The following is a 23599-nucleotide window of genomic DNA, read 5'->3' as shown; positions in this document are numbered from 1 at the left end:
TAATACTGAATCTGACTTAAAACGACCAGCCACCGTGACCCCTCATATATACCGTGTAAGCCCCTTTATTGAACATTCCATGCGTAGCCGCGGGGACGAGGGAGTTCTTCCTGACCGGTCTATCCTTATCATACAATTAAGCACCACATAGAAAAATCGACTTTATTGTCTGCACACAAAGTTGATATTCCAATAAAGCGGTGAGAATCTTTTAAGTAAATAATCGTTAGAGAAATTTCAACTGTATGTTTTGTCAACAGAGTTGATTTTCCAATAAATGTGTTAAAGGATCTTTAATATGTATCTGTGTAAAGGAGTTTCAATCTTAGTCTTATAGAGATAAGGTTGAAATCAGTTTGTATGGTGTAATGAAAGCTACAGGTTCTCGATAAGTTCCCGCTGAAAGTGCGGCGTGGAGGAGGACGCGTCACGGAGAGACGGAGGGAAGTGAGAAATTATAACGTAAGGGTTTGAGAGTCGAAGGAATTGTTTGCGATGGACTTTCATGTTGGATTACATATTCTGATTTCCTAATAAATAAGTTAACAAAAATAATAAAATTAATATTTTTTTTGACTAGGTGAAAGCTGATTTGTTGACATTTATATATAGCCAAATTTTGTTAAATATAAAATGTGAAATTATGATAAATATTATAAAATTAATAAATGAATGAATATACGTTTATTTGTTCACATTCAATTTTTACAAAATACAAAAATAGTATAAACCACACACATCATAATCTTATAATTTTGGTTTCCTTTTCTTTAAATATATTTTTGGTGTCTTTTATGAATTGATTTCGGCCGTGGCTAGTGACCACCCTACCGAAAAATATGTAGTAAACATAAGGGGCGTGGATTTTCATCCTCCTCCAAACAAGTTAGTCCGCTTCCATCTTAGATTGCATCCTCACTTAATCAAAAATGAAAATATTCTAATTCAGTCTTTCCCAAATTGTTGGAGAGAAACGGGAATATTGGTCATATTTAAAAAAAGATTGACGCACGAAAATGCAGAGAGGTAGTTTATAGTTGATAAGTGGTAGTTTGTTTAGAACAGATTTTATGACAGGGCCGGTATAAGGAGGTCTCCTACTTGCACGCTGGTGTACCTGCCAATCAGCCTACTGTGAAGTGGTGCACTATTCGAGACTACAGAGATTAAATAACACATACGTCTGCACACATCGACGCCCAGTTTGTTACTCCTCACTTATCTACTAAACATCGCATTATTTTTAACTTTTTCAGTTTCTTTTCATCCTTTTCTTTTATTTTCATTATACTTTGACGACCTCCGTGGCGCAGTGGTGAGCGCGGTAGATTTACAAGACGGAGGTCCTGGGTTCGATACCCAGCTGGGCCAATTGAGGTTTTCTTAATTGGTCCAGGTCTAGCTGGTGGGAGGCTTTGGCCGTGGCTAGTTACCACCCTACCGACAAAGACGTACCGCCAAGCGATTTAGCGTTCCGGTACGATGTCGTGTAGAAACCGAAAGGGGTGTGGATTTTCATCCTCCTCCTAACAAGTTAGCCCGCTTCCATCTTAGGTTGCATTATCACTTACCATCAGGTGAGATTGTAATCAAGGGCTAACTTGTAAAGAATAAAAAAAAAAAAAAAAAAAAAAAACTTTCCAAAAATTAATATTAGGTCCTATTTGTCACTTAATTTATGGTCAAAAGGCGTCCGCTAGTGCCTGTATACAACAAAGTGAGATATAACAAATACTCACGTACAGCGTTCTACTTTCAGCATATAACAAGAGGTCCTTAATTTGTATCGGCGTCCCTCTCTCTCCTACGGCGGCGCGTATATGCGTCTCGCTCGTCACTAAGTACAATGGTCCATTTTATGATCTCACTAATGTCGGCGCGCGGCGCCGCTCGCGGATTACAGCGATGCGTCCCTGAGGACTTGTTTCTGGCGTTTATTCGTATCTTTTATTGAAATCCAAAGGAGAAGGTTCATTTTAGACCAGAGCCATGTACTATATACCATCTATACTTATAATAAAACTGGTCGAATTCTATACATTCATTCGCAATTTTACTTATACCATTTGTAACGCCAAACGTTACCGTGGCATAACGGACGCCAGCGCCATCTAGAATCTATACTTATAATACGAATTCTGTACATTTTGTACATTCTTTACATTGAAGATATTTTGAAAATTTTTGTTGGGGGGCATTATACAATCGATACTGAAGCTAAAAATATTTTTTTTCGATTTTTTGTCGGTCTGTCTGTCTGTCCGTGTTTTTTGTTATTCAGGCATCACGCTGAAACTACTGCATGAATTTAAATGAAACTTGGCACGGCTTAAGACCATAACACGGAAAAGGTTATAGGATACTTTTTATTGCGAAAATAAAATGAGAAGGGGGTGAAATAAATTCAGTTTTTCACAAATCCTGCACGAACTAAATTTAAATGGACTTGCCAATGCACAACTTTAAGCAATGTGTGAAAAAACATTTACTTAGTCGAGATTACTACACTATTGACTGAGTCAAGATCAATAGTGTAGTTAAGTAGATGAGTTCCTGAATGATAAAGGTGCTTGGAGGCCATTGGAGCAGCTTCCTCTAACTTCCAGTGAAAGTTTTATTAATATCGGTCCAACCGTTCACGAGATTAGCACGGATAAAGACATACAAAATTGTTAAACAGTTTGTGGGTTAGATTCTTGTAAATAAATTGTTTATACTAATATTATGAAGAAGAAAACTTTGTGGTATTGTAATAAAGGTAATCTCTGGATCTACTAAATCGATTTTGAAATATCCTTTACCACTAGAAAACCACGTTATTAGTGAGTGTCATAGTCTATATTTTACACCCGTATTCCCACGAAAACGGAAACTACGAAGAAACCGCGAGGCGCTTAGTAGTTTATTTATACAAGTCGGCTTAGTTGACGTCATGCGTACCGGTACGCATAAGTCCGGTGCGGCGGTACGTATCAGATATCACAAAGACTGGAGCAGTGGATTAGCTGAGTGCAGAGTTGTGTCCCGCACAGCGATGTCTGTAGAGAGGACGAATTTTGTTGTTTGTCCAAAAATTATAATATTTAATATTATGTTTACGATTAACTTCAAGACTACTAAACAGATTCATACGGTTTTCACTAAGAAATAGAGTAATTCATGAGGAAGTTTTCAATGTATAATTTTCAATATTTACAATGAATTATTGGGACGTAGTTCAAGAAATAGCGATGTCATCCGTCTATATAAAGGCGCTGATCACGGCGTGTTGAATCATTCTGTCCCGGAATGTCGTGAAGTGAACACAATCAGAGCCAGTGCTTGTTCATTTTATTCAGTGTTTGAGTGCGTATTTCATATAAAATTAGTTTCATTTCGTTTCGGAAAGCTACATTATCAGTGAGTAACATGAGCTATATTATTTCACCCTCGTTTTCCCACAGGAATGAGAACTACTCGGGTAAAACACGGAAATCTGCTAGTTTAATAGAAAATAATGAAATATATATTATAGAGCAGTCTCGATATCTTTCTGTGCGTTGAGTGACTCGGACCGTGCGAGAGATAGCTGCTAGAGCAGGACGGCGACACGGAGCGTTTGATGTGCCGCCGACGGTAGCTACAGTGGCGTTCATGAGACTTTAGCCAGGGTAAGCACTTAACAAGTTAACAATATGAATAGACATCACAATCGCTCTATTTTTACCAACCACAGGGCCAAGCCTCCCTCCCTATAGGAGTGGGGATATGGAGCTTAAACCCACCACGTCGCGGGATATAGGTACTCGTCTTTTATAAAAAAAATTCCCACTAATCCTTTCGTACATTTCGTTGGAATACAAGAATAAATTAATTTATAATAAATAAATGTAACCTATGTTACTCGCTGATAATATAGCTTTCCAATGGTGTATCCGTTCAGTAGTGTACACAACATAATATTTTCAATTTAATATTAGTCATGTTTTTTAACAACATTCCCAAGCAAACAAATCGTTTTTGCTGCGTACAACATCCAACAATATCGAACCTTGTACCTTTCCCTTTGGATTGTAGCCCCTATTATCCCTATTTAGTTAGTCCCATATTTTATTAAGTTAACATACAATCCCTTCGCGCGTAGCTCCTCTGCTACGCGGCGTAGAGAAGGGCAGCGCTACGGCCTACGCGCTACGAGACTGCTACGAAAGCTCGCCTACAAACTGGTGGCTACAATATAGATGAAATCACGTACAAAGAACAACTCTCTCTAAATCTCTTTCCCAGGAGAATCATCATTATTAACAACCCATATTCGACTCGCTACTGAGCACTGGTCTCATCTCAGAATGAGTGGTTAGGCCTTAGTCCACCACGCTGGTCCAACGCGGATTGGCAGACTTTACACGCGTAGAGAATTGAGAAAATTTTCTGGTATGCAGGTTTTCTCACGATATTTTCTTTCACCGTTTGAGACACGTGATGTTTAATTTCTTAAAATGCACACAACTGAAAAGTTGGAGGTGCATGCCCCGGACTTTCTTTATTATAACTCCTCAATTAAAAATAATCTGTCGTCACATCATGACAACCTTTCGCTAGAGACACAGCGTACAAAGAGCAGTGCTGCATTCATGCATTCATCCTATGTAAACCAGCGACCTTTTAATAATGTATATATATATACATAATAGGACCTAATTAAGTATGACAAATAATGACAAAAGTCTTCGAACAGTGCGTGTTGCCAGTGATGACCTATGGTTCCGAGACTTGGTCGCTAACTATGGGCCTCATAAGAAGGCTCAGAGTCACACAGCGGGCGATGGAACGAGCTATGTTAGGAGTATCTCTGCGTGATCGAATCAGAAATGACGAGATCCGCAGAAGAACCAAAGTCATCGACATAGCTCAACGTGTCGCGAAGCTGAAGTGAAGACGTTAGGGTCCCTAGGTGCTGGAATGGTGACCCCGTACCGGAAAGCGCAGTGTTGGTCGACCCCCCACTAGGTGGACCGAGGATATCAAGCGGGTTGCAGGGAGCCGCTGGATGCTGGCGGCTCGAGACCGTTGTGCTTGGAGGTCCATGAAAGAGGCCTATGTCCAGCAGTTTACGTCCATCGGCTGATGATGATGATATAATGATGATAAAGTTCAAATTCTATTAAAACTTGTCATAGGCGAATACATCAATGAGTATGAAATAGTGGAATCATCCCTAACATATGTATTTTAACTAACATTTACATTTTTAAAGATACAACATGACATTTGTCTTCTCACCAATATCTCCCATGTTCGGGGTGGGGTGGGGGGGGGTGATGCAAGGGGAGGGGGGACAGACGTGACGTTGGCGTTATTTGACCAATCAGCTGACAACTTCACTTTACAAATTGATTACTTTATGTAATAAAGATACAGACTCCCGCGCTTTGACTCCCGTAGTTCCCGTGTCCATGTATATACGGAGATAAAATATAGCCTATGTTACTCCGTGATAATGTAGCTTTTTATTGGTGAAAGAATTTTTTAAATAGGTCCAGTAGTTTCAGAGCTTATTAGATGCAAACAAACAATCATGTCATGCCTATGTACGTATGTTTGTTTCTTTTTTAATGTCTTTTAACTTCGTCGTTTTGTCCATCAACCAGTTTTGGAAATTCTTTTTTTGATTGAAAATCGGTTTAGTAATTTTGTGTTAAAATGAAAATAACTAAATTGCCCGGGCTGTGACGCTTTCGTTCATTTAGCTAGAACACACTCAAACAGAAAAAAAAACTTTTTAACAAAAAAATTCAACCGACTTCTGAATCACAAGAACAAACTAAAAAGCGAATAATTACATCATACGTGCTACCTTCTGATCAGTTTGAAGGCGGTGCCAACGCAGTGACTCAAGCCGTTTAATTGATTTAAGATTTTCAGACCGTTCTTTCCCGTGATTGTTGAAACGGCTATGATTTTTTTATTTTTTTTTATTTTCTACAAGTTAGCCCTTGACTACAATCTCACCTGATGGTACGTGAGATGCAATCTTAGACGGAAGCGGGCTAAATTGTTAGGAGTAGGTAGGATAAATCCACACTCCTTTCGGTTTCTACACGACATCGTAGCGGAACGCTAAATCGCTAGGCGGTACATCTTTGTCGGTGGGGTAACTAGCCACGACTGAAGCCTCCCACCAGCCAAATTAATACGCCACTGGTTAATTAATATTTCAACTGAAACGGAACTCGAACCCAAGACCCCGTGACCCTCACCCACTGCACCGCTGAGCTAGATAGTTAAGATCCCGTTATAAATATATTAGATAAGACGGAGCGATGTGGATAATGATTCCCTCGGCCCCCGTTATATCTATCACGAATTATCCTCACACACCTTTACAGACTAAAACAAACCTTAACACCAACACACAAGGTGCAATATCCTCCGATAACTACCGTATAACTCAATCCCGAAGAATCGTTAAAAATAATGCATGCAAAAATGAGCTCTATTCATATTGACTTTGGGCAGAAATTGATTTGCAATAAAATAATATTCAAAGGGATATGAAAAATTTTATAGTTAATTGCATTTTTTGCTTTATGGTTATGGTGGTACGGTTGAAATTCGTTTGATCCTTGTCGATAAATGTAATTGAATTGTAGGTTGACTATGTGCGAGGGAAAACTGAGACATTCCTTGATTTATAATATACTCGCGACTTTATTGTGTGTATTAAAAATTTTACAGATCCACCGTTCCACATAAATAAAAGTGTTTACAAGTATGTCTGTGTTTTACAAATAACTGTTTTTCTCAAGTGTTTATGCTCAATTCACACGATACCTTTCTTCTATTTTATTATCTTAAAAACTCTTACTGGAATTTATAAAATGTTATTGAACAAAATATACTTTATACACCGAAAAATCTATGTTTCCCATGGAATTTCCGAAAAAATTAATGTGGACGAAGTCTGACAAGATGATCTAAACTGTACGATTTCACGAGATTATTAATAAAAAATCAAATCTTAAATTAAAGATGTCTTATTTAGTATAATTTTGTAATGAGTAAAGCAGACGCCCGCACAGCCTGCAAATCTTTAAATTTTTCAGAAGAATGTATTTTTCGAATTTACCGCGAACACACGCGGTTAAGGATTTTGTTTTATAATGTTTTTTCCAAACTAATTCCATGAAGAGGTAAAGTTTGTGTGTTTTTTTAATTATTAGAGTTGTGATATCGTAATATACTGAATTTGAATTTTTTTTACCAATAGAAAGCCGCGTTATTTGTGAGAGTAGGCTATATTTTATTCCCGTATCCCCACAGGAATGGTAAGTACGTGGGTGATACCGCAAGATATCTACTAATAATATGTTATGTATATATTATTTAGAATAATATTATAAACAGGAAAGATTTGGTTGTTTGTTTGCATTGAATAGGCTCTGAAACTACTAAACTTCTTTCACTGATGCTAGCTACACTATCCCCGAGTGCTAAAGGCTATATTATATCCCCATATTCCTACGGGAAGAGAAATTACACGGATATAATCGCAAGGTTCTGCGAGTGTCCCCCAAGCGCTAGTGTGTCGTGGTCACCCGCCACGCGTCGGCGCGCGCGGCACGCGGGCTATTTAATAAGCGCCTCATTCCGCCGCCGGCACGTCGGCACGTCGGCACGTCGGCACGTCGGCACGCGCTCTCCGCACGCACGCAGCGGGGACCGGGGTTCGACTCCTGCTGTACACAATGTTTTGATTTCCTTATATTTCAGACCCTAGATCTTGCTCTGCCTTGGTGGTGGTGCCTATGTGACTTCATGCGGTTCTAGGTTCGAGTCCTAAGTGGAACAGTGTATGAGCTTCTCTTTCTTCTGGGGAATTTTCAGAATTTTCAAGATTACGGTGAAGATTTAGCTTTTTGAAATCGGTCCAGTTTTTTCGAAGCCCATTCGTTGTAAACAAACAATCAACTATTGCCTCTTTATAATACTGGTTTAGAAAAAACTTAACTTTTACATAATATCCATACATATATTGTAAATGCAATAATAAGTCAGTCTGTCTTCGACCTTTTCACATCGATTTGGATGTTTTTTGGTATACAGATAAAATGGACCTTGTAGCAGAGCATAGACTACGTTTCATCCTGAAAAATTCCATAGTTCCTGCAGGATAGGTAAAAAACTGATTTCACTAGTAACTAGTCACACATGGGTACATTAAAAAGATAATCAACAAGTGTCAATTGAATTGAGAGTTGTTTAGAACTCAATCGAATGGGAAGTGAGAACGTTTATCATTTGCGAATAGTTTCCCCCTCTGACCCCGTGCTACCATGCTACCCCTGTCTCCCCTTCTCACTTACTCTCTCCACCCCACTCTCCTAGTATTGCCAACTTGTGGGAAATTCCCAAATCATGGGGAATTTCAACTCAATCGGGGAGACTACATTTAAATGTATTGGTTTTAAGGAAACTGTTATAACAAAACAAAATGTCTAAAATGTTTGTATAATAAATCTATATACTAATAGAGGTAAAGTTTTAAAAGTTTATTTGAGCCGTCATAGCCCAGTGGATATGAACTCTGCTTCCGATTCCGGGGCATGCACCTCCAACTATTCACTGGTGTGCATTTTAAGAAATTAAGTATCACGTGTCTCAAATGGTGAAGGAAAAACATCGTGAGGAAACCTGCATACATGTGAATTTTTTCAGTTCTCTGCATGTGTAAAGTCTGTCAATCCGGCAGCATGGTGGACTATTGGCATAACCCGTCATTCTGAGAGGAAGATTGAGCTCAGCAGTGAGAATATGGGTTGATAATGATGAAAGTTTCTAGTGTTGTACAGGGTAATCTTTAGATCCACAGAACCGATTTAAAAAGCCACGTTATTTGTGAGTGTCATAGGCTATATTTTATCCCATATTCTCACGGGACCAGAAACTACCAGGTGACATCGAGGGTTAACAGTTTGGGGAATTTAATGGGTAACTGTGATATTTTGTTTCCCCAATTTGGGGAGTTTTACTTCAATTTAAAGGGACTTAGGTAAATAGGTACTGGCAGCCGCTCACAATGCAGATCAACTGGTGGACGAGTCGAGAGAAGCTGTCGCTCGCACGCGATCGCAAATTGATCTCGTCGCTGATAGTGTAGGAGCTGGTCAACGTTATATCAGTTGCTGTATTCATATGCATTTATTTGAGGCCCACAAATACGTTATTGGTTTATTATTATAACGTAACTACAACGTAACGTAAAAACTCTTCGCGTATAGGTTAGTTCTAGAGTTCTCGATATTTTTCAAAAACGATTCTGGAGTTTTTACCTGGAAAATAATGAGGCGCAAAAATGAATCAAAGGTATGCTAACTGCCCGTAGCAGATCATTTGCGAGCAAATCAAAATTTGACACATTTTCTGGATGCGTTATTACTAAAGTCTACAGTTTCTGATCCTTTTTATCGAATAAAAACAAATAAAAATGGAAAAATCAAGACAAACTTGAATTTTTAACACTTCGAATTAATTGAAGACTTTTTTCGACAGCCCTATTTACCTCAGATCTATTTAGTTTCTATTAAACCACTACTAGTACTAAAACATAGTTAAAAGGTAAGCCTAGAACTCTTTCATATCATCTAGCATACCTAAACATGAATAAATCAAAAGAATTTCCTATTATTTTAAAAAACAATCTTAAAATAATTGTAAATGCTTTCGACCCGGTCATTTCACCGCTAGCTCCTAAACTATGTTGTTATTGACGAGGATGTGTGAATGAAAATTAAATATCCAAGTGGCATGTCACAAGACTGCCGAATGGTAGATATATATACAATAAGGCCGCCTTTGCACACTTGTTTATGCTTATATACTAGTGGATGCATGCGACTACGTCCGCGAAAAAATCAAACTTTCATTGTAACCATTATTTCTAGAAATCAAAAAAAGGTAAGATTTGATTTTATCTTTGTTTGCTACGATTTAACTTATAAACTACTAGACCCATATTAAAAATTATTTCACCAATGAAAATCTACATTACCAACAAGTAACATGGGCTATATTTCAACTCTGCCTTCCCACGGGAACAAGAACTACGCGGCTGAAACCGCGAAGTGTCTTCTAGTATAGATAATGGTATAATTCATGATGGCTGCGGAGGCGGCGCGCCACGCTCTGCGCTCAACAGGCGGCATTGTTCACTAATTGAGCACCCCTGCTACCCCCTAACTACCCCCTGCTACCCCCTGATGCCCCCTTAACCCCAGTTACCCCCCCCCCCGTGACGCGGCAAGGCTCTCAATGAGCGCGGATCACTCGCTGATTTCATTTAAGCGATCACTTCTCTTTCCCCCGCTAGCTGAGAGCTGTGCGATGGTGATAACAAACTGAATACTTGGCTGAGCTCTTTGACGATTACATTGACTTTGGCTACAGCAGTTATAATGTGAAGAACGAAACAGAGTTTTATACTTGGACTTATTGTATTTTATACATGGTTCCCGTAGAAATACGGGGTTAGAATATAGTCTATAGCACTCGGGAATAGTGTAGTTTCACAATTCACACAGGAAGTAAAACTATAAGAAATTGTAATGTTGTCGTCAATTGTAATTATAATATTATTATATGATTTTTTTTTTAAAAGCAACTGTTGAGTTTCTTGCCGGTATCTTCTCAGCAGAACCTGCCTTCCGAACCGGTGGTAGAATCTTTACAAATAGTCAACTGACGTGTCAAAAGTGCTTGTAAACTGAGCCTACTTGAAATAAATGAATTTTTGATTTTTTTTTTTGATTTTTGATCTTAATCCCGTAATATTATGGCCGTATAAAGTTATTTTTCTATCGCTAAGGATGGGAGGGTGATTTTTTCTGTTAAATTAGCCATCATCTATCTATCTTTAAAGCTGAAGAGTTTGTTTGTTTGAACGCGCTAATCTCAGGATCTGGTCTGATTTGAAAATTTCTTTCAGTGTTAGATAGCCCATTTACCGAGGAAGGCTATAGGCTATGTATTATCCCCGTATTCCTACAGGAACGGGAACCACTCGGGTGAAACCGCGTGGCGTGAGCTAGTTGTATTATAAATATGTTAAAAAATGTAAATAATGTTGAATAGAAACGATCAAAAAAACGAAAGGTAAGTGTGGTCGCTATCAGGCGAAGTATTCGTCGCAATCAATATCACAATCTTTGTCCCTATCAGCTGATAGCAGCGCTAGGGCTGCCACTCGAACTTAATCAGTATTTTACTTTATTTTTGGATTACGAAAATGTAACTCTAAATTTTAAGAAGTTTTATAAAACAACTTGTTTATTTATAACTTGTTTTATTTGTATGTATATAATTAGTGTTAAGTATGACATATAAACTAGCGTTTAATATACAAAATGACAATATACCAAATAAAACAATAAACATACCCAGATATTGATCATTATATTTTGCCGAAGCAAGTACTTATTTGAAAAAAAAACATTAACTTACTCGTAACTGCATGACAAACTTATTAATTATTTTTTACAATATAAAGTCTGGTTGCCGACACTTTAAATTGTGATTACTAATATAATTATCGTCATAGTCAACAGTCAATATTCATTTATTTCAATTAGACCTAGTTTACAAGCTCTTTCGAAATGTCAGGTTATAAGATAATGGTGATAATAATTAGTCGACAACTTGAAAAGAAAAGGGGTCCCAAAGCACCTTGGTCCGAGAAAAGCCCACAACAAACTCAATCAGGTCTTTCCTTTATTTCCTTTCCATAGATTACTATACTATACTGATAGCTTTACACACATTTACGACTAAGACTAAATGATTGACGTAAGAATCAACAAAATTGGCTCTCGCGTTTAGTCTTCGGCGCTACAAATAAACAAACAAACATACACTGATAAACATAACCTTACGTTACGCAGTCCGGTAGAAGGTGACAACCCTGAACACAAGTCAGGTGTCACAAAACACAAAACCGCGCGCGCTTCGCTTGTGTTGTGTTGTGTGCCGGGTCGGTGGTTATATAACTGGGATAGTTTGTGTTAAAAAGGTCAAAGTTAAAGTTGAACTTGGACATTGCATCCGTTAGAGATTGATTAATGTAAGTTGTGTTTATGTAAAATCCCGAATAAATTATAATGATAGTTTGTTTGTTCGAATAAACTCTGAAGCTATTTGATCGATTTGAATTTTTCTCCACCAATGAAAAGCTACATTATCAGCGAGTAACAGAGGCTATATTTTATCCTCGTATTCCTACGGGAATGTGAATTACGCGGGTGAAACAACGTGAGGTTCGCTAAGTAGTTTATAGAGTCAAAATTAATTAAAAAAAAACAAGTCTTACTGACGTTTTTTAATTAATAATAAGTAAAATCTATTCAGTTTACTAAGTTATGAAACAAAATAGGTATGTATTTGATTTTATTTAGAAGCTTGGACATTCGATTTTATTATTATGATAATTACATACATAAAGCCGTGATAGCCCAGTGGATATGACCTCTGCCTCCGATTCCGGAGGACGTAGCTTCGAATCTGGTCCGAAGCATGCACCTCCAACTTTTCAGTTGTGTGCATTTTAAGAAATTAAATATCACGTCTCTCAATCGGTGAAGGAAAACATCGTGAGGTAACCTGCATACCAGAGAATTATCTTAATTCTCTGCGTGTGTGAAGTCTGCCAATCCGCATTGGGCCAGCGTGGTGGACTATTAGTCTAATCTCATTCTGAGATTAAACTTGAGCTCAGTTGTGAGCCGAATAAGGGTTGAAGTGATGATTATAAAGAGTTGTGAGGTTGTAGGGGGTAATCTCTGGATCTACTGGACCGATTTTGAAATATTTTTTTAACAACAGAAAGCCACATTATTTGTGAATGTCATATTTTATTCCCGTATTCCAAAGGGATCGGGAACTACGTAGGAATCGCAGGACGACTGCAGGATAGTAATATTTAATTTACTGCTACATAATGTATGTATAAGCATAAGCAGGTAAACTAAATTACTTGAAATAAAATTAATTTTGATTTATAAGTTGATTTGATCATGATCTAGTTTCTAGTGTAAAGGCAGCCTTACAGTATCGCACGTCGGACGCAAAGCCACCCTTATCCGCGAGCGATGGCGCGCGCTATCGGGCCGGTATCGCGCCCGCTATCGCGATAAGCGCGGCATGGCGGGCGTCGGTCACAGCACTCTGCTCAAGTTCCTCCACACGTGAGTTCGTTTTCTTTTTGTCTTTTGTTTTCATTTATTTTTATGTAAGCGACTAAAAACTCCGTTTGTCGACGATAGCTATGCGATTGGTTGCTTGCGTAATTGTCAAAGCGTGACTGGCTCCGCTAATCAATGAAAACATTGTAATAAGATCGAGAACTATAATTCTATAATTTTTTAAATCGGTTCAGTAGTTTCAAGAGCATACTCAATGCAAACAACCAACCCCCCCCCTCCCTAGGCTAAACTATTTTTTTACACAAAAACTACTTAAAGGATTGAGATGGAAATGAGTCCACTGCAGGACATAGCCCTTTTGTAGGCACTTCCAAACATCACGATACTGAGCCGCCTGCAGCCAGCGAATGTCTGCGACTCGCTTGATGTCGTCAGTCCACCTGGTGGGGGGTCGGCCAACACTGCGCTTTCTAGTGCGGGGTCGCCACTCCAGCACCTTGGATCTTCAACGTGATCGGCTCTTCGAACTATGTGCCCCGCCCATTGCCACTTCAGTTTCGCGACTCGTTGAGCTATGTCGGTGACTTTGGTTCTTAACTCCAGCTCAATGTAATGTAATAATAGTAACAGAATAATTATCATAATAAACACAATCAATAATCAATCAATAGCGAATGTTATCAGATAACACAAGTAGCCATCATTAAATGTGTAAAAAACATGGCTGTTGAGTACTACTTCATTATCAGCATTAAATAGCCCACAGCTTGGCCAAACCTCGTTCCTTGTAGCAGGGGGATGTTGAGCTTAGACCCACCAAACTACTCCAATGTGGAATGGTGCGATGAGGGTGATAATTTTGAATTACTTTATGACCACTATCAGTTGTTAATGATCGTACCCTGCTCTTATAACGATACGAAATTCAGAACCTTATGAACCTTTTAATGGCTAGGGCAGACGCCCTCCAGATGGCTAGGGCAGGCTAGATGGTCCGACGAGATCAAGAAGGTAGTGGGAAGTGGCTGGATGAGGAAGGTGGAGGATCGTGTGTGTGTGTGTGTGTGTGGAAAGGCTTATATCCATGGGACGGATGCAAGCTGTAATGATGATGTTATGATGAATAGTCTGATAATTGTAAATCATATTACTGTTTGTTTTTTATAAAAAGAGCAACTGTTTATTGTCGGCTCTTCACAGCAATACCTGCCTTCCGAACCGGTGGTAGAATGTTTACAAATAGTCAACTGACGTTTCAAAACTGCTTGTAATCCGAGCTTTAAATTGAATTTTTTGAATGTTGAAACGCCATGTTTTTTTTTCAGATCCGAAATCACGATGTCGGAACAACCAACCGATTCACCAATAGAGTCTCAAGTGCCGCTGCAACAGCTCTTGAGAACAGCTAACGCAAACACTGATACCAGTGATGTAAGGGATGACAAACATGCAGAAAACTCTAAAAAACCACAAATAGAAGAAACAAAGTTCACTACGAACGATTTAACAGATAAAACCAAAGAAGGGATAGACATCGTACCTGAGAGATCACTAAACGTCAGCAAAAATGATAATTTATCAGCAGATAAATACAAAACACCAGTTGTAGATGCAGTCAGAGATAAAGAAAACAAAGATATTTTAATCGAATACATCAAATCACTTGACAAAAACCCAGAAGATAATTTACTAACATTTGAGAACAAAGAAAAAGATGAAGTAGATACAGAAGTAGCTAAAAAAAATGAAGATATTACAAAATCAGAAAACAAAAACGATAATGAAAATTCATTATCAAATGACAAAACTAAAACTTCAAATGAAGATGAAGGAACCAACGATAATTCAACAGAAGAAGCTACAGCAGAAGCAGTTGGGAACGTCGTGTATTCTCCAGTCATAACAGTGATCAAAGAGGAGACGACGCTGACGAAGGGAGACCTGAAGATGCAGAGGGTGGTAGTCTCCGAAGACATCTCGGTAAGGTTCCAGCATCTCTTTAAGAAGCAAAGCCTTCCAGGGAAAACCGTAGTGACTCAAGTGCAGAAGCTAGAGTACGGATATAAGAAATAAATGCTATAGTTTCAATTAAAATACATCCATTTTATGCATTAAACGATGATGGTATATATTAACACAAATATTCAGAACTTGCTTTATTTTACATTCCTGCTTAATGACTCCAAAATGGGCAAGGTACCCACAAGGCGCTTCTACCCCTCTGGATGTCGAGGCTTATCCTTTGGACTAAATAAGTGCTAGCTCCTGACACCTAGATCAATTTGTCACCATATTATCTACACTAATAATAAAAAGAGCAAAGATATGATTGTTTGTTTGCATTGAATAGGCTCTGAAACTACTGAACCGATTTGGAAAAATCTTTCACTGTTGGGTAGCTACACTATCCCCGAGTGCTATAGGTTATATTTAATCTCCGTAAACCTACGGGAACGGGAACCACGCGGGTGTAACGCGCGGCGTCTGCTACGTAATAAATAAAAATAATTAAAGTACTTGATTCATTTGAGTTATTTATTGTCTCTGACGTCAACCGGAACCTTCTTTAATCGATAATCATAACATATCGGAACCGGTTATGATTATCGATGTAATCACGAGTAGGAAAGACTTGAGATTGGTGAGATTGTAGTCGAAAGCTAACTTGCAAAAATAAAATAAAAAAGGAAAACTAAACACCTACGTCTTAAGTGGATGGATGGATACAAGGCGGCACTTTTTAGCTGTGGCATCTCTTACCATTAGCTGAACCATTTAGTTGTTCCATCAGTTATTAGTATTTCATGTTAATGTTAAAGAATTTGAAAACAGTCATGTTACACGTGTTTGGAGGTTTCTATCATTAGGATAAAAATAGCAAGGCTTTTCACATATAGGCTGCCACACTCTCGACTTGAACAAAATGAAGAAGATAAGGTATCCTTGAAGAAATCGCTCTTAGTGACAAGGTCGCCTTTTGCTTGTTATATAGTAATAACAAATTACAAGTACCTACTTTTCTGATGTGTAATTAAGTAAAGTTTAAATAAATAAATACTTACAAGAACGACTCTGAGGCATAATATTTTTGAGTTACAATGAATTATAAGGTAGCATGTTAGTGCGTTTATTCCGCCTCTCCTCTCTCCTGACAGCGCCAAATCTTGAATCATCAGAATCAAGGGTTAATAATAACATAAATAACATCACGAATTTTAAAATTCCGGGATAAAAATTGAGAAAAAAACTCAATATTTCAGAGTGTAATCCAGGAGTTCGTGATCCGAAGCGACATGCACTTTACCAACGAGGCGGCAGTCTATAGTCAGTCTAAAATTACTATACTAAAACAAGACATAATCGTCTGGCTTTGTCTGACTAAGTACGATTCACTTTTCAGGATGTTACAACGGTGAGAAAATTAACAACCGCAGAACAGGGCGAGCCGGGTGACGCACATAGTGTCATACATAGCGAAGTGCTGGCTGTGGCGATGAGGACAGACAAACAGACAGGAGACGGTGAACAGGAACTAACTAAAGGTAAATTTAAACTAACGGACGACTAAATACGTGTTAAATTCTGTAATTTTACAAATCCCACAGAAACCTTGAATGTTTTCCAGAATAAAAAGTAACCTACGTTCTGCTTCTTTGTCCAATTTATCTCTATATCAACAAATTAAATTCAAATCGTTTCAGTGATTTAGCCGTGAAAAGAGAGACTAAATTTCGCATTTATAATATAAGTATAGATAAAGGAGAACATATGTCATGTTTAAACATGGCCCTTTGCCCTTCAACTAAGTGGGTAATGAAAATAAACTCAATACTTTGCGGATTCTAGCCTCTAACTAAGAGCTACGGATACTGTAAAATGAAATAACACAAATAGAACTTGATTTTGATTTTATAGGTGAACACAGCAAGGATTTGAAGAAGACTCAAACAAAAATACCGAAGCTAAGGTTGAAGCAGGTCGTAGAGAGAATAAGGAAAGAGAAAGAAGAAAAACTTAAACAGGAAGAAAACAAGGTTAGATAACTTCATATTTTTTAATTTTTCCATCATTTTATCCTTTTTTCATGTTACATTATTTTTTTTAGATACCCACAGGAAAGCAACTGCATTCATCTATTCCGAAGCTAAAGGATGTAAAAACCCCGCCACAAAAAGTAGATTTGCCAAAAATATATGATATAAATACCCCGCTACAAAACAACCAAAACAATTTTATAGAAAACAAGACATCAGAAGATGTAGAGTCTCCAAGAATAGATGATGAATTTGACAAAATATACGAAGAAATTATAGAAAATGAAACTTTGAATAACGTGCCGTCACCAGAAAAAATTAGTGATCCAATAAAACTAGAATCAAAATTTGAAGAAATTATACACGCGTACGATGAGAACAACGTCCAACCGATTGTTGTCGAGAAACCAAAGAGTAAAATACCACTACTCAAACGCAGGAGCGAGCATGATATTGTAATACCGCCGCCAAGTGATAGAAAAAACTTGCTAAAAAGATCTAATACAGAAGATTTCAAGGGTAAGATACTTGTATCAGTATCAAAAGAAATACTTTTGAAACCCAATATTGAAACTGATAAAAGTAACATCGATACTACTAAAACAAATGTAAGTAACACATGCGTTCATTCCGACGTTCTTTCCACAAACAGTGATGAGTCCCAATCTAGCAACACTATTGAAGTCAAAACAATAACTAAACAAATGAGTGTCGAAACAAATAAAGTTAACATAACCGCATCAACAGACAACGTTGTTATGAAACCAGTAACTACGACGAATGATGTTTCTTATTTTGAAACTGATAAAACTGAAAATATTTGTACAACTAAAATAAATGAACCAAATATTGGCATTCATTCTGACATCCTTTCAAACAAGAATGTTGAAAAAAACAAAACTTCAGTAAAAACAGTAACAACACAAACAAGTATAGAAATAAAAAAACTCGAGCCTGGGGCCAGTGCAAATATTACAAAATTAGAAAACTTTGATGATGTCAATAAAACATGTTCAAGACGCGAAATTGCTGTTGAAAGTTTAGCAACTATCGCAAATGCAGATGTTAGTACACACAAGACTTTAGACACAAACTCTAATATTTATTCTAATATTTTATCAGTAAAGAATGTTGAATCACTTGATAGCTTTGACACAAGTAAAATTAAAACAGTGACTACACAAACCAGTATAGAAATAAATAAACTTGATGTAATAGCGACATCAAAAAAGATTGTTACAAAATCAGAAAAAACAAGTGATAACTTAAAAGATATGACAAAATGCAAAATTCCTGTTGCGCTTAATTCAAAAGAAAATAGAGCAACGAAAATAAACTCCGTGACTATAAACAAACATCCGACAAAGATTAATATTACAGAGAATATATTTAACCAGACTACGTCTAATAAAACTGAAGAGGGTACAGACAAAAAAGTGCAACAATCTCTGCCCCATAGTGTGACACACGAAATTAAATCTGCTACACTTCTCCTTCAGTCAGATAAACTTTACAAACGAGAAAGTCAAATTCCAGGATCTCCAGAAATTGATAAACAGATAGGAACAAAACAATCTTACCTGTTACAAGAAAGCAAGACCTCTGAAAACACTAAAAACGTAAAGGCAATTGAAAATTTAATTCACGATATGCCTACTATACCAAGGACAATAACAAAATATGAAAAGGAAACCGATGTAGCAAAAAAAGATGTAGATGTATTACAAAATATATCGAGTCCTAAAAAAAGTGAATATAATACCATTAAATCTCATAGTAATGTTTCTCAGTTAAAAGAAAACAAAGATTATAATGTACCAGCACCAAAAGAAATTGTGTCAACCACACAGAGTTTAATAAAGAAAATAGACACTGGCAGTATGTGTGTGTCGACCAAAGCTAATCCTATTAAAATAACAGATATAAGAGTACACCCAACACAAAATGAAAATAGATATCCCACGAGTCCAACATCTGATAATATTAGTAATAGTAAAAAGATTATTAACAAAGACACGGTTGTAATCAAAACAAAGGAAAAGGAAATAAAAGCAGAACAAAAATCAACCAATTCAATAGTCAAAGAACCTAAGTTTTCCGTACAATATTTTAGAAATAAAAATGAAACCGAAGATAAACCAGATGATAACAAATTTGAAGCAGATATTAATAACAAGGTCAAATTAAATCCTGAAACTACTGTAAATGATACCAAGCCACAAACAGATACTAGAACTATTATAGATGATAAATCACAAACAGAAAGTTTATATACTGAAACTAAAAACAAATGGATGAAGATTGCATCTGATTCGAATCATAGACCATGTGACACACAGACTCCTGGTACTATCCCAGCTACAGTTGAAAATATGCATGCAAAGAGTGATTTTAATCAGAAAAAATATAATCTACAGTCAAAGTATAAAAAAAATAATCAATCCTTGAATACGCCTGATATTCCTAAAGAAATTGTAATTTCTGACACTAAAATAACTAATAATTTACAAACAATAAACATTAACGAGGCAAATAATGTCCAGAAAGATTTAGAAAAAGAAAAGAATATCAAATCAGAAGACTCGTCCTCCATAAGTACAAATATAGAAGATAAAGAAGAAGAAGATATCATTCTTCTAAAAGGGAAAGTCAGCAGAGTAATAAGTCGATTGGATTCGAAAGATCACAGAACAGTGAAGAAAGAAGTAGATGACTTGCCGACAGAAGTTTCTGTGATTTCCAAAATTGCTCTGTTTGAAGTAAGTATCTATTCAGTTTGTTATCAATGCTATCAGCCTACTTTACCGGCGCACGGCTCTTCATAGGAGAGGGGATAAAGAGCTTATAATCGTACTCTAAAATACGAAGAACACGTTAGTATCAGAGTTATATAAATTAAACATTTAACAATAATAACATCACTTTACAGTATATTTAGCCACTCATTACTACATCAAACTTACTTAATTATATTTCGTATACACTATAAACAACCTAGCTTCTTTAGTTTTACCTACATAAAATACTTTAACTTGAACACTTGTACAAGACAACAGTCGATACTCAACTCGCTAACTATCATATGGCAAGGAGTCAAGCACGAGTGAAATCACGGACTGGCAACCACTAGTAGTAGGGTTAAAGACGTTTTTTACAGTTAACTAATACTCCCCTTACTAAACTAACAATGCAATGGCTTGACTATACAGTTAACAGGCTCACTCAATTCTCTCACCTAAACCTAATAACCTATTTATTAAAAACATGTAGTTTATAAACGACGAAATGATCCGCAAACATACATAAAAAATATATATGCGATCGAATTGAGAAAATCCCTCCTTTTTACCAGAAATGCTGATCCTCTAATGAGGATTGGGAAGCATTGAACGACGACTTCGCTCGCATGATATTCAGTTGTTCACAAAACCCGCGGGAGCCATGGATAGAAAGTAACGCACTAACTTTTTCTATCTTCCGGTAAAAGTTCTATTAAAATCAGTTCAGCCCGTTCCAGAGATTATCCCAGACAAACAGACAGGCAAAAATTTGAAAACATTTTGTATTTTATTTCTTTTGAAATCACAGATTTTATTAACATGTGTGTGTTGATGAATCAATTTTCTTTTCCAGAGAAATGAGTCAACAGATACGGTGTCGAAAAACGAATTAAATATAACGAACTCAGAAGCTGCTACACAAAACGTAGCAAACGATAAGCCGAAGGTAGTCAATGAGATTCTAAAGACAGATATTAACCAGAACGCAGTAGAACAACCTGAAACTGCAAGTGTTACAGACATACCACAGAATACAGCAAATAATTTAAACTCAAACAAAGCGAATGTGATGGAAACGAGGCGTGTGTTTAAAACAGTTAACAGTATAAATGAAGGAAAACCTCTGCGACGGACACAATCTAGTTTTCCCGCTGGAGAAAATTATGTTCTTGCTGGGAAAGACGACGAACCGTCATGTTTAGAAATATGGAAGGAATATAGAAGACAAAAGGTATGTCATGACTCTATATATAGGAGACTAGTCAACGCTACACGCTTTAATCCGTGTAGTTCCCGTACCCGTGAGAATACGGAGATAAAATATAGCCCACGACACTCACAAATAACGAGGCTTTCTAGTGGTAAAATAATTTTCAAAATGGGTTCAGTAGATACAGAGATTGATTATTTATTTATACTTTATTTGTACAATAAAACATAAGTGAAAACAAATAACAAGACAGAAAAAAGTATATCATAAAAGTAGGACACAAAAGGCGGCCTGATTTATTGCGTAGCGATTCCTTCCCGGCAACTTTGGGAAATGCAAAAATACGAGATTGCAGGTTAAATGAGATTGCCCTGAAGAACACCGCAAACTTTACCTCTTTCGGTACATAATAGAGGTCTATATGAATGAGATACTGCTTTATACTTTTTTCTAAGAAATATTCAGATAAAATTCTCAGCAGGACTTGGGCATAAACATTCGTTTGAACTGAACATTACCAACCTAAGCCACATCCACATACATTTAAGATTATCACACAGCGGGCGATGGAGCGAGTTATGTTAGGAGTATTTCTGCGTGATCGAATCAGAAATGAGGAGATCCGCAGAAGAACCAAAGTCACCGACATAGCTCAACGAGTCGCGTAGCTGAAGTGGCAATGGGCGGGACGTTGGGATCCCAAGCTGTTAGAATGGCGACCTCTCACTAAAAAGCGCAGTCTTGACCCCCCACCAGGTGGACGAAACATCAAGCGAGTCGCAGACATTCGCTGGCTGCAGGCGGCTCAGTGTCGTGATGTTTGGAAGTGCCTAAAAAGGCCTATGTCCTGCAGTGGACTCCATCGGCTGATACGATTATGATGAAGCCCGCCTACCCGCATTGCCCGATGGGCTAATCTGGTCCTGCTGACAATGATGTTTGTTTGTCCAGGAGCTAGAGCTGGAGCTGCGGCGTGCCTGGTCTCTCGCGGAGCTGGAGGGTGAGGAGACCAGGGGTCGCGTGCGGCGGCTGGCGGCGCAGCTCAGTGCGGGGGGCGAGCGGGCGGGGCGCTCGGTAGACAGGGCGGGCGGAGGCGTCCCTGGTTCCGTGTCGCAGAGGATCGCCTTGTACGAGGTGAGCGGGACATCTTTAACATCAATAACCCATATTTAGTTCACTGTTGAGCACGAGTCTCGTCTCAGAATGAGTTAAGTTGTCCACCAATCTGTTTGCTCAGTTTTTCTCTCTGGATCCGGCACCCGCACGATTTATCCGAGTAATCTGTACCAATATTATAAAGAGGTAAAGTTTATGATGTAGTAAGGGATAATCTCTGTATCTGCTCAACCGGTTATGAAAATTCCTTTACCAATAAAAAGCCACGTTATTTGCGAGTGATAAACGTTATATTTCATTTTTGTAATCGTATGGGAACGGGAACTACGCGGCTCAAACCGCGGTGCGTTTGCTATGCTAGGTAATCTTCGCTCTGTTTACGGAAACGCCTAGCGTTTTTCAATTGCAATTACGCAATTATACGTAATTGTAACGATGACATTGTAAGGCGTATTTATTCTATCCGGAAACATCTTTAAATCACAATACTGTGCTTTATAGGTATTTCTGGGTTAAGAAGAATTGCAAGTATTTTGTTATACTTTTTTAATTATATTCGTTGATTATTACTGGAAGCAATCGCATTCATGTACATGTGATTTGCAATTGAATTAGTGATCTCTCAAAGTCCAATATTTATACATAACTACGATAGAATAAGAAATCGGATGAAATATTTATTTCGCACCTCCTTATGACGCGTTTTGTTGTTCAGATAAAAAAGTTAATTTTATTTAAAAAAAATCCACTTTACATTGTTTTCAATAAATGGCGCTCGTTGCACAAGTTTACTGGTTCGTGTAGGCTCAGCTGCGAATGTATTCTAACATGGAAGTACTCTTAATTTGTGCTAGATGGCGCTGCCTGGATTTACTTGGAATTTATTATAAAAATATTTATTATTTCGCTTTGAAAATCGTATTAATACACATAAAATCGTTGATTAATACCTAAATAGCTATTAGTAACCACCACACCATACAAACCATAATCTTCTTCTTATATTTAATTGCTCTTTTAAAATTAATTGCTCTTTATTTGCTTCACTAAGCCTCGGAAACGACTATAATTAATATATATATATATATATAATTTATAGAAATCCATTCGTTTTTCTAAAGTTTACTGGATTAGCTATAAATATAATGTAGTCTTTGAGCTAGTAGGAGGAGAACTCAGGACAGTTTATTAAAATAACTATGTACTCGTAGGTCTATCAAGTCTAGTTGTGCATTTTTGCTTCGACTGATGTCTTGGAAAAGGAGAAATTTCTCCTGAAAAATAGAA

The 23599-nt window shown here is 37.4% G+C and overlaps 1 protein-coding gene across 1 annotated transcript; it reads left to right on the top strand.

Annotated features, from left to right (window-relative positions):
* The first annotated feature begins 13170 nt into the window (after positions 1-13170).
* LOC112054146 (uncharacterized) lies at positions 13171-22828 on the top strand. Its single transcript, XM_052889889.1, has 9 exons — positions 13171-13214; positions 14498-15152; positions 16573-16714; positions 17088-17206; positions 17278-19569; positions 19750-19965; positions 20840-21217; positions 22148-22330; positions 22814-22828. The coding sequence occupies exons 1-9, from the start codon at positions 13171-13173 to the stop codon at positions 22826-22828; spliced, it is 4044 nt and encodes a 1347-aa protein (XP_052745849.1).
* Positions 22829-23599: the final 771 nt, after the last annotated feature.

The sequence above is a fragment of the Bicyclus anynana genome, chromosome 26 (genome assembly GCF_947172395.1).
Source record: "Bicyclus anynana chromosome 26, ilBicAnyn1.1, whole genome shotgun sequence".
Lineage (NCBI taxonomy): Eukaryota > Metazoa > Arthropoda > Insecta > Lepidoptera > Nymphalidae > Bicyclus > Bicyclus anynana.
The sequence above is the reverse complement of the archived record's forward strand: the minus strand, read 5'-3'. Positions and strand labels throughout refer to the sequence as shown.